The sequence below is a fragment of the Poecilia latipinna genome, unplaced genomic scaffold, assembly GCF_001443285.1.
Source record: "Poecilia latipinna isolate Pla-1442-1.1 unplaced genomic scaffold, P_latipinna-1.0 Scaffold430, whole genome shotgun sequence".
NCBI lineage: Eukaryota > Metazoa > Chordata > Actinopteri > Cyprinodontiformes > Poeciliidae > Poecilia > Poecilia latipinna.
In genome coordinates this window covers 312,817-324,338 of record NW_015113046.1, presented here as the reverse complement: position 1 = coordinate 324,338, position 11,522 = coordinate 312,817, and the positions used below count along the sequence as shown (strand labels likewise).

At 39.8% G+C, this 11,522-nt stretch overlaps 2 protein-coding genes across 2 annotated transcripts; one reads left to right on the top strand and one right to left on the bottom strand.

Annotated features, from left to right (window-relative positions):
- Positions 1-424: 424 nt before the first annotated feature.
- ric3b (RIC3 acetylcholine receptor chaperone b) lies at positions 425-5,060 on the top strand. The gene is made up of 6 exons (XM_015038130.1): positions 425-674; positions 1,272-1,498; positions 1,612-1,690; positions 2,349-2,442; positions 2,540-2,670; positions 3,776-5,060. Exons 1-6 carry the CDS (start codon positions 554-556, stop codon positions 4,138-4,140), a joined length of 1,017 nt encoding a protein of 338 aa, XP_014893616.1. The 5' UTR covers positions 425-553; the 3' UTR covers positions 4,141-5,060.
- An 82-nt stretch (positions 5,061-5,142) lies between these two features.
- On the bottom strand, positions 5,143-11,021 carry psma1 (proteasome 20S subunit alpha 1). Its single transcript, XM_015038121.1, has 11 exons — positions 10,947-11,021; positions 9,532-9,657; positions 8,596-8,640; positions 8,421-8,522; positions 7,752-7,855; positions 7,030-7,118; positions 6,481-6,551; positions 6,267-6,396; positions 6,109-6,188; positions 5,477-5,581; positions 5,143-5,393 (listed from the first exon to the last, which is right to left on the bottom strand). The coding sequence occupies exons 1-11, from the start codon at positions 11,019-11,021 to the stop codon at positions 5,331-5,333; spliced, it is 990 nt and encodes a 329-aa protein (XP_014893607.1). The 3' UTR covers positions 5,143-5,330.
- Between the last annotated feature and the right edge of the window lie 501 nt (positions 11,022-11,522).

Sequence of the window (11,522 nt, the reverse complement as noted above, 5' to 3'; positions counted from 1 at the left end):
CTGTTCTAGCAGCGGAGAAAAAATAGCCACACTTGTTATGAAAAATTACAGTTTGAATTTAGGTCAAACATTTGGTGAAATATGACACCTTCTTCATTGTAACTATTGTGTTTGTAAAAGATACTTGGGGTACCTGGACATTTTATGTGTCTTAGAATTTTAATTTCATATCTTTAGCTGTGTATGTACAAATGTAAACAGCCCAGTAATTTTTCTCTGTAGCACAAGAAAGACGCTGCTGATGTTGTGTCTAGTTTAGGAGAGGCTTAGCACAAATAATGCCACATTTGCAGCCCATGTAATATTTGTCAGCTCAAGTATTTTCCATTTTAACAATATTTCACTCTTTACTTTCTCTATCGATTGATATTTAAAATACGGTCCATTGGCGACCCCTGGCGGTAAAATATTGTAATTGCCGTTCATTCACACTTCCGCTCCTGTGGTCAAAGAGGAAGTCCCACTGCTCCATCATGTCTTCTCTATTTTTGTGACTTCAACCTGTTTGTTTAACACTGCGATACAGCCGGAAGGCGGCCACCCACCTGTCGGTATGTCAATGTCAACGTTTCAGAAGGTGACCCTCGCGACGTGCCTCGTGCTGTGCGTCGCGCTGCTGCTTCCCAAGATGCTGCTGTCCAGGGGGAGGAAGGATGCTGCCGAGCGGCCAGAAGGTGCGTCGCCATTTATTTTCTATCCGTAAAACCGTCCCTGTATTTGATTTGGTGGTATTTTGGTTTCGGGCAGGTTCATAATTCTATCACCTTCAGCCTTATGAGATGGGTGTGTTTATTGTGTTATGTGGCATGAAATATTTCCAAGACAATTGTATCATTCTTCTTCTTGTAATTGCATTTTCCTCCCTACGCGTGGCGCCAAAACACCCAAGTCAGAAATTGAATGTACCCAGTTTTTCAGAAGCGTAAAGAAAAGTTAGCATTATAAACGGATAGGGATTGAGCGCGCGACACATATTTGGAGGCCTCAGTCCTCCACGCGCCCGTCACAGGTTCGAGTCCCGTTGTCTGTCTTCCCCATTTCTCGCAACCCTCTTCCCTGTTGACTCACTGTGAAATAAAGGCCACTAAAGTCATAAAAAATATATATATAAATTGAAAATAATAATAATAATAATAACAACAGATTTCCAAATCATTTGAAAGCCTGCTTAAAGTAGTTAAAAGTTCCAGTATTTGTTCACTTGGGTTTTTATTGCATTGGTTCTGTTTGGGTTGGACAACCATCTTACCAACTTGGTCCGATCCCTGCAGGCTCAGGCCATTTCCCTCCCATGATGCAACGACAGGTGGCTCCAGAGGGCCGTAGCCAGAGGGCAGCGGGGTCCGGGTTCTCCAGGGCCCATAACTCTGATTCCATGTCCAGGGCTAAAGGAGCCGGGACAGGAACCGGGACCGGAGGCAAATCCAACCTGGCGGGTCAGATTATCCCCGTTTACGGCTTTGGGATCTTACTCTACATCCTCTACATTTTATTTAAGGTAAAAAATAAATAAATAAAAACAATTATGTGACACTGGCCTGAGGAAGGAGCACTAGAGCTCTACTCTAGAACAACAGGATGTGAGAATCATTGGGAATGTTGTATTTTTAGATCACATCTAAAGGGAACAACAAGCCGTCAGCTAGAAGGTGTCTTCCACATCGATCTGAGAATATGAAGAGGAAGATCAGTGAGTTTAAACTCATTAATAAACCTGTTTGTTGATTCTGTAATATCTGGATACCGTTTGCCTGTAAAAAGTATTCACTTCCATGGATGATTTACCCTTTTATTACTTTTATAAACAATAAAAAGAAAAAACATCCTTGCTTGTCTAAAATATTGTTTAACATAATTGTACTTTTTTTTTTTTGCCAACATTTCTACTTTGGTCCCTTCTGTCATTCAGAGACCTAGTTCATTTATTCAAACCTAAGCTGGGCCGCCATGTTTGTTTCAGAAAGACGGGTCTTTCTCCTAGCAACCCCTCCGTGGAAACCACCTTTTTTCAATCTGTTTCTCAACTTCAACATCTAGCGTTCTGAATCTCAGATGAAGCTCCTGGGTGTGTTGTAATTTCTCCACATGTTGAACCTAAAGGAATTTCAGTCCAGTGAAGATTGGGAACAATGTCTCAAATGTTTTTTATTGTGTAAATAATCTTTTTTTGGTTGTTATTTTGACTGTAAAATGCTGGAGACAGCCTTGAAGAGCAGAATCTAGCTGATACTTTCATCCCTAAAACTTATGGAAGGAGTGAAGGTGAACTCAATATTCCCGAACTGGCGTTGGCTGACTGTACGATCGGTTCCACACCGTCTGAACGTCTCGTCTCTTTGGTCCCTCAGCTGACTTCGAGCTGGCCCAGCTGCAGGAGAAGCTCAGGGAGACGGAGCTGGTGATGGAGAACATCGTCTCCAGCGCCCACCACAGTCCTGACAGGTGACTCGTCTGCTAAAATAAATGTTAGTTTAACTTTTTTGAGTTGAGGTTGCACTAAACTGGAAAAACAAACTAGAAACTACAACTGCATCTGCAGGGTGACGGGGGTCACTGCCGACCAGGAGGAGAGCCTGCTGCAGCAGCTGTCAGAGATAACCAGAGTGATGCAGGAGGGCCAGCTGGTGGACGGGATCCTGCCGGAGAAGAAGGTCCAGGAAGGCTGGGACGGTGAGGGAATACTGCAAACTCACCAAATTCCAAACAAGTTCAGAAAACTCAATAACTGTGTTTCTATTGACAATATAGTTGAAGTCACAAAAATAAATTCATTCAATAGAAACATGGCAATTTCAAAAAAACACGTCTTTTTTTTGCGAAAACGTTTTTGTGCTAGTATGAGGTCATTTTTCATCTGTATCAAAATTAGTGTGTTTTGCAAAACTGCAACAGAAACACTAGCTACATCTCCCATTTCCATTGATTATTTTATTGCGCAAACTGGAATTGCGAAAATGAATTTCCTGCAACACTCCAAAAAAAAAAAAAGAAAAACAGTCATGTTTTTTGATAATAAAAAGGTTTACGTGCCAACATGAGTTAGTTTTTCAGTTGTATCGAAATTTGAATATTTGCAAAACTGCGATAGAAACAGTAGTTAGGTCTCCTTTGAGCACATAAACCACACAAATTGGAATTATGAAAATAAATTTGCTTAATGGAAATACCAAGTAAAAAAAAATTAACATTCTCCAATAAAAGGTTTTTGTGCTGTATCAAAATGAGTATATTTCACCAAACTTTAATGGAAAGACCTTTTTCGCATCACTCAAGTCACATGATCCGCAACCAGACGTTGCCACTTATTGTGTGAACAGACTTTCTTCACATGTGATTTTAATTGAGTTTATTTAATGGAAACACTGTCGTTGCAAAATTGTGTTTTGTTTTGTTTTTTTTCCAACATTAGCGAAACATCCTGCAGATGACCTGATTGTTAGGTTGGTAGGTAGATAGGTCAGTCAAACTTTATTAACAAACCAGCTTTCTGACAACTATCCCAGCATGCACCGCACGCTTCTTCTTCTAGGGCGAAAATGAAGTCGGCGGCTGCTTACCGTAGTTGCTAGACTTGTCGTGGCTCAATATTGGTCCATATATAAGGCGCACCGGATTATAAGGCTCATTGTCGGCTTTTGAGGAAATTGAAGGTTTTTTTTAGGTGCGCCTTATAGTGCAGAAAATACGGTATTATTTTTTTTGTCATTAGTGGAATATCAAAAAAGTTTGTAATGAAGACATAGCTAGTGACTGTATTTGCTCCAACATTTCCCAGACTATCCAGAGGAACCTCGCCCGTGTTGGGACGGTACCCAGTGCTGCTGTCAGCACAGCCCAGAAGGAGAACCTGAAGCAGACAGAACAGAAGAGGCTTCGGACAACCAGGTGGTTAAAGGTCAAGAGTCTGAAGACACTGAAGAAAGAGTAAAAGAGGAGGAGACAGAGCATCAGCACAAAATGGAAAGTGCTCAGCCTGACCTGGCCGGGGGCCTCAAGGAGCTGGAGCTCACCCTGAAGGTGACGTCCATGTTGGAGCAGGAGAAACTCCACGAGCTCAACCGACCTGTGGCGACGGAAACATCCGGCGGCTCAGTGAGACGGAGGAACAAGAGAAGGAAGGCCAAGAAAGCCGCACCCTGACTCTCCCAGGAGGCTTAGCAACGTTAGCTCGGGCTTTAGGTGCTCTCAGCAGATTGGCCGTAGCATGGCAGCTGGTGTTAGCATGACAACACCAGCCATGGTTATCTTTACTTGAACTGGAAGAGAGCAGAACCTGAGCGTCAGGAACGGTTCGACCTGAAGGTTTGGTATCGTAAAGTAGCATTTAAATGAACCGTTTAATAAGCTAAGTTCATACTGTAACACCGACATTAACCCAGCAACCTGTTTATGGGATTTTACTATTTCTGACAAAAACTGTCTGCCAATCATCACTGGTGTATTAAATTTGGGCTTTTATTGATTTATTTGAAATGTTCTGTTTAGAGTGGACTGATCATAGAAGCCGGGCCGGACCGAGGCATAAAAGAACTTGGTATCACACAGAGCAGGTTGATCTGGGCAGGAGCTGTTCACATATGAAGGCAAATGTTTAGAATTGGAAAGTTATGTCAACAATAAGCTCTAATTTATTACTTCATCACCATCTAAAATTGTGAAAAGCTCAACTTTTTTTTAATAAAAAGTGATAAAATATTTTATAAATTACATAGCCAGGCCAATGAGAATCAAACTAAAAAACTGTGACTGAACTGTGCAGATATGTAATCATGCAAGAGACTTTATGTATTTTATTTTTTTAACTTGGTTCTGGCTTCGATCTGCCCGTTTCCCACATCAGAAAGAAGACGGGCTTAAGGATCGCCGTTACCGTTTCAAAACATTTTCAGACTTCCTTGTGTTTTCCATGTTTTTACATTTTAGCATGCAAACTGAAAACGTTTTTTCCTGAAAACATATGAGGATGTTTTAGAAAGTTGTTGTCGGAAAAGCACACAAGTTCAGACAGAAAGTATTAAGATATTCTGAAAGACAATAAATGCTTTTGCTTCCTCATATTTGACGTTCGTTTAAACTTCTGATCAAACGTTTTGGACTCAAATCCGTTAAAAAAAAAAATAAAAAATTGACCAAAAGCACAACTCAAAAAAAGGGATGTTTATTACTATAATGGTAGATTTTACCCATACAATAAAAAATGTTACATGGGTTGATGTAGGCAAAGACTAATTTGAATGAACAGTTTTGTGAGTGGCACATCACGACAGCCTTCTCCTCTACAGAGCCGCATCATCCGGTTGGTCTGGGGGTTTTACGGAGGCTCTGCTCCCTCAGTGCTCCATCGGCTCATCGGGTGCTTCTCCAGAAGCCAGCTCCTCTGCAGGCTGGGCGACCTGGACGGAAATACAGATTGTGTTTTAGTTCACGGATATTCGTTCAGATGAAAAGCGACGTGATGTGAGCCGAAGCGCTGTACCTTTCTCTGCGGCCTCTCCTCCAGCCCCTCCAGGAACGGAGCCACGTCGTCGTCGTCGTAAATGGTGAACTCCATGTCCTTACCCACGATGCCGATGGAGACGTTCTGCAACACATTCATTCGTCATGAACCAATCGCCCCAACAGAAAATCTCCATGCTCTCAATAAAGTTGTATGAAAATAAAGCTGTAATACAAGAATAAAGTTGTGGTTTTCTGAGAATAGTCATAGTTTTCCATCAATAAAGTTGTATTACGAGAATACTCATAACATTACGGTTTTATTCTCGAAAAAATGACAACTTTGTTCTTGTTATACTGACTTTATTCTCGTAATTTTGTTTTCTTAGCTTGATCCTAATATTTCATCGTACAAAATAAATCAAAGTGGTTGCCTTTATTCCAATAAGGAAAACCCTTTTGAAACTTTAGATCTACAATGATTTATACATTCCTTGCCTACAAAAAAAATCTACTTTGTTTAGTTAAAATATTTCATATTTCTTTATGGTTTATGCAGGGAAAATAAATCTCTTTTTGTGAGTTGTGTTTTTTTTTTTAAACTGTATTTTACAGTTGGCAATTTTGTAAAAGGTTTGGTTTGGCCAGCGCGACTGAAAGGGAACCTGGTACCTTGGTGGTGAGGTCCTGCTCGGTGGGGAGCGTTTCTCTGAGAGCGCGGAGGCCATGTTGAACCAGTTCATTCAGAGCACCTGCCAACATCAAGGTTCACTACTGAATGACGTCACGAAACGCTTCTCAATGAGTTTTGAATAAAATCAGAATCTTACAGTCCTGGAACTTGTCCATGCACCTCTCCAGGTAGGTGCGTGCAGACTGGGAGCGCGCTCCGATCGACATGGCTTTGCAGTCAAAGTAGTTTGCCGATGGGCAGGTCTGGAAGATGTGAGGCCCCATGTCCTGGCAGACAGAAAGATCTCAGCGCTCCACTTATCGTGCTTCAAGTTAACGCTGGAACTCTAAATCCAAACAGCAAAAACTTACATCAAAGCCGGCGATGAGGAGTCCAACTCCATAGGGCCTCCTCCCGTAGCGCTGTGTGGGAATCTGGGTTTCTATGGGTTCAGTTCAGGATCCCACTTTTTCAAACTAGGGCTAAAAATACATTTAGCTAAGCGTTGAATTTGCTTGTTTTCTTTATTCGCTGCTTTTCCTGGAAATGAGTCGTCATTTTTTCTGTAACTTGCTTTGTGATAAACAAGCAGACGAAGGGAAGCAAACTGTCAGGAGGAAGCTTTTTGACCAATCACAGATCTTTATAAAGTCTGCCCTCCAATTTGGGTCAATACCAATATTTTTTTGTCCATTTTGTTTATGCAGTTAATGATAACTGTATAAACTTAAATGATCATGTTTAGTCCAGTAGAACCAGTTCTACTTTCCTCATTCCAATGGATAGAAGCTTGTGTGCTATTCATGTATTGGGCACCACGTCATTTTCAGCGGTCTAGTATTGATTTGGTTTTAGTCCCAACACTGATCCTAAAGTTCAAAATATTTTTCAAATGAGAACTTTGATAACGGAAAGGATACTGCTGCCGATGAGTGAAACGAGACGAGAAATTGGAAGGGGTCGGTCAAAGACGAACCTCGAGTCCAAACACTCCTGACGCATAAAGTTACTGCAAGAGAGAAGGTTAAAGGTCCGATTAGTCAAAACATACAAGCAGGTTTAATCTGGTTAAGAGACATATTCCTGTTTGATGTCTGCCAGATGGAGGTGAGAGAAAATCCATCTATTTAAAGGGGAAGTAGTCTGTATATTCCAAGCATATATAGTGGCATTTTACAGCACTCTGTTAGCTTCAATTGTTATAAAAATTTTGTAAATATACCAAATATGACAGAAGAAATTTGAAATTGGGCCTCTGTTTCTTTAAGAAACTCTTACTCTTTCTGAAACTCCGCCTCCAGGAAGTCATCTCAACATCATTCCTCTATGAAGCCTTTAAAATTTTTTTTTTTTTTTTTTAACCAGTGTTTCACTGAGCAGTTGCTCCTATAACGAGCTCAGTAGATGCTCAGTTCCACCAGGTGTTTGCTAATTGCTGCTGGCTAGTCTGAAGGAGCTGAGTGGCTGGATAATCTGAAGTTCAATCAGACCAAACTTCTCTTGTCAGAATCACCAGAATTATTTTTATTTACTAAATGCCATAATATTGACAGAAAGAAAATATGTCAAGAGTTTTTATTGACGTCTCTGAAATGTCCAACATCCAGCTTGTTCCAGGTGTTGGACGTCCTTCATGTCCTACCAGAGCAGCCTGGCGTCAGCAGTCAGTCCGGCGATGGAGATGCCAATGTGGTTGTCAACATGCAGGATCTTCTTCTGGTGGGCAGCCAGTTCAGACTGGGCTCTCTGTTCAGAATTAAAACAAAATTTGATGATACCAAATCTGAGTGTTTTGACATTTTACACAAACATCTTGCTTGGAAGGTGTCGTTTTCCCAAAACAAAATGAGATGCTAAGATCATAGATAACAAAAGGAATGATTAAAATTAATGAGCTCTGTCAGTAATCTGACACAAGCACATTATTCTCTCTGAAAAGGCATGAAGACGTTCGGTAGAATCATGACAAAATATGTTATTTCACACAAAACTAAGTATTATTTCATGGGTATCAGTCATACACAAAGTTTTGTAGTTATGTTTACTATTATTCAGAATCCTGAATTAATATGAGTTACAGCAACATTCAAATTCCCTTTGGGAACACAAAAGCATTTTCGAATTTGAATTGAAAACAGTATTGATTGGTAAATGAACCAGAGGTTGTAATCAGCTCTGATCTGTTGTTAGCAGGTCAGATATGTATGCACGCCAACCAGAACCACCTACTCTGATGTTAAAATCGGTAAAATCCTAACACAGTCACATTTCCCTTCCCACCCCAGAGGGCTGTAGGGCTGTGTGATCGTACCTTCAGTGCAACGAGGACAGCGTGTGTTCTGGATTTCAGTCCCACAGTTGCTGAGCCTTGCTTCACCGCTTCCATGGCATATTCGATCTGATGGATGCGACCCTGCGGACACAGAAGCGGCTCAGAAAACGGCCTTGAACTCGGTGCAACTGGAGCCTGGGGGGAAGAGACTCACCTGAGGGCTCCATACTGTTACATCGTTGTCGTACTGGTTGCGGAACTAGAGAGAAAACAAGCAAGAATTCAAAAGGAATGTAGAACAAATTATACATTTTGATAGCTGGAAAAACACAACAGAACCAGACGCACGTAATTATCTTCCATAATCACGAAGTTCTTTATGAAAATATGTGTTCAGTAATAATAATTTAAAAAAAAAAAACCTTCTAGGTAAAACGTAACACCCGGTTCTGTGCCCGTCTAAAGCCTGGGCTGTTTTAGTCAGGGGTTTTAAATGACCGAATAGCGGCTAAATAATTGATAAACCCACGTTAAACGATGACAACTCAGTAACCAATGCGAGCTTGAACCATTTATTAGTCTACACTATAGTTGTAGCGTCAATTGGATTAAAATATACACATTAAATTTATCTAAAGATTTCTCCAAGCGAATTTCTTTACATATAAGAATGCAACACAAATATATCATGTTATTTTAATAAAAAGAAAGTGACCTGAGACAAAGCGAAAGTAAAGCCACGGTTCTCCCTCCGCTCAGGGCATTTATGCTAACTCAATCTGGTGCGGCTAACTTCAGCTAGCACCTCTGTGGTACGCTGCTGCCGACGACTTAACCGCACAAATAAGCTTCTCAGTTTTTATTATGTGGTTTAAGGAGATGTGTTCTCGAGTATTCCACAGTGGACTTTAAAGAAAAGTTGCTTCACGTTCCCTCTGAGTCAACTTATAATGCTAACAGCTACTGAAGCTGTTTTGCTTACTCACAGTGCAGACACAACTTAGCAGGCTAACGCTTAGCATAGACTGACTAAATGAACCCCTGATCAAAAATAGCAACACAACAATAACTAATTGGACGTTTTATTGTTAATGTACATATCGCATATTATTAAAGTGATAAAGCGGCATTCAGCTTCATTCAAACCTACCATCTCTGCTCTGATAATGTCCGAGTTCCTGCGCAGGATGTGCCGCTGTGATACTCGATTGTTCTTCCTGGATGTGATGACAGGGGAGAGCAGAAGAATGCCGATTTCAAACCAGTCATCGGCCAAACGCCCCCAGTATAATTAATTTTCTCGGAAAATTTATTATTATTATTATTATTATTATTATTATTATTATCATCATCATCAAACCATTTAAGAATGGTCTTTTCAAGATCCCAATTCATCAAATCTGACTGATCTTGACTTTTTTGCGAAAATCAGTCTCTATTAGTCAAGAAGAAGCAGTGGCGACATATCTCAACGGACTTGCATCTTCTGAATAGAAATGCACATTATTATTTTTAGATTTATAGTTATTAAAAAGATTATTAATTAATTAATTTAAATCTTATAGCTTCCTACTCCATTTCAAAATGATTCACTTCTTTTTGTTGTATTATCTCACAAGGTAAATAAAATCTAAAATATGTTATATATATATATATATATATATATATATATATATATATATATATATATATATATATATATATATATATATATATATGCTACATGCTGCTACAGTATTCAAAAATATGTCTTTTTATGTCACAATGGGCTTTTTAAAAAAAAATTAACAATTTCTGTGAAATATCCTTGAATTCAACTACAGTTTTAGTAATGTACAAAATAAAAACGTGAAACTGAATTATGTCTCCATACCTTTTATGTAAGTAAATATGTCCAAAACTAACATACATTTCCTTAACTGCGGATGTTGTTTTAAATCCGTTTTCATCCTGGACACGCAATGGCAGTATTCGGACACCAGGTGGCAGTGACGACTTAGAAGAAATCACTGCACTTTTTCACCAGTTTGGATTCGATGTTGCGGAACATAAGTTATTATTGTGTGTCCAGCTTTAGCTTGGAGAACAATTCAGTTTGGACACACACATTAACTGCTTTCCCTGAAGACACTTCAGCAAAGAAAACCCAGCTGACCTGTAGACAACAACTGTGAATGTCTTATAAGCGTTTACACATTTCTGATGTCTTAAACCTAAACATTCTTACATTCAGGTGTAATTTCTTAGGGTATTCTGATTTGTTCTGACAAAGGAAATTTCTGTCAGTGTTTTTTTAATTAACTAGTGCACTTCAAAGGGGACATATGTAAAATTCACTTTTTTAGCCCTTAAATTTAAAATGCTTTCAGTGACGTTCTTGACGCTCCCGTTAGCTACCTCCTCAATTATGTTGAGCCTTTGTTTACTTCTTTCATATTGTGGTAGTATTACTACTTGAAAAGGTATTTGACATGCATGGACACTGTAGTTAAACTACGCTCCATACTGTAGATAGTTGGTAGAGAAAGAAAGGGTATAAATACGGTAATAACACCATGGCAATACACTCATTTGAATGCCTGGTTCGTCGTGTTCGTAGTCTTCATTGTCCTGCTCGGGGTCAGACTCTGGCTCCGACATGTAAGATACGATGGACAAGTCTTCCGTTGTTGACATCTGTGGAAGATAATAGTATCGCTGCAATCAAACTACAAAAATGGCCGAACGAGGGGTAAAGGAGGGGGGCGGGGCATGTCATGTCTCAATCACAATTAAAAAAGAATTGCTGTAACGAGTTGCTCTAAAATGCCTCAGAACAGGTAAACAAGTGGTCTGTGGAGCTACAATAACCAGGGATTCAGACCAAAACATTGCAGTTCTACTTTAAATAGATGATTTAAATATGAAAAGAAAGTATTTAAAAGCATGAAATGTCCGCTTTAAAGTATCGTTTGAGAATACATTTCCGTTTCGTGGACCAGTTTTGCACAAATGTTGCATAAAAGTGACCAGAGGCATGGCATGGCCTCATGGCATGGTTGTAAAAAACTAAAATATTTCTCTTCAACCGCCACATGCTGACATCCAGAAAATTTCTTGACACCAGCCGCCTTTCTTTTTCTGGAAATCCATAACTGTATT

Excerpts from the sequence above, each read along its gene's own strand:
- ric3b (XM_015038130.1), top strand. The coding sequence starts at position 554 with ATGTCAATGTCAACGTTTCAGAAGGTGACCCTCGCGACGTGCCTCGTG. Across the intron at positions 675-1,271 it reads TGCTGCCGAGCGGCCAGAAG|GCTCAGGCCATTTCCCTCCC; the intron begins GTGCGTCGCCAT and ends CGATCCCTGCAG. Across the intron at positions 1,691-2,348 it reads GAATATGAAGAGGAAGATCA|CTGACTTCGAGCTGGCCCAG; the intron begins GTGAGTTTAAAC and ends TTGGTCCCTCAG.
- psma1 (XM_015038121.1), bottom strand. The coding sequence starts at position 11,021 with ATGTCGGAGCCAGAGTCTGACCCCGAGCAGGACAATGAAGACTACGAA. Across the intron at positions 6,552-7,029 it reads CGTTTCACTCATCGGCAGCA|AAACCCAGATTCCCACACAG; the intron begins GTATCCTTTCCG and ends CTGAACCCATAG. Across the intron at positions 6,189-6,266 it reads CATGGACAAGTTCCAGGACT|GTGCTCTGAATGAACTGGTT; the intron begins GTAAGATTCTGA and ends TGATGTTGGCAG.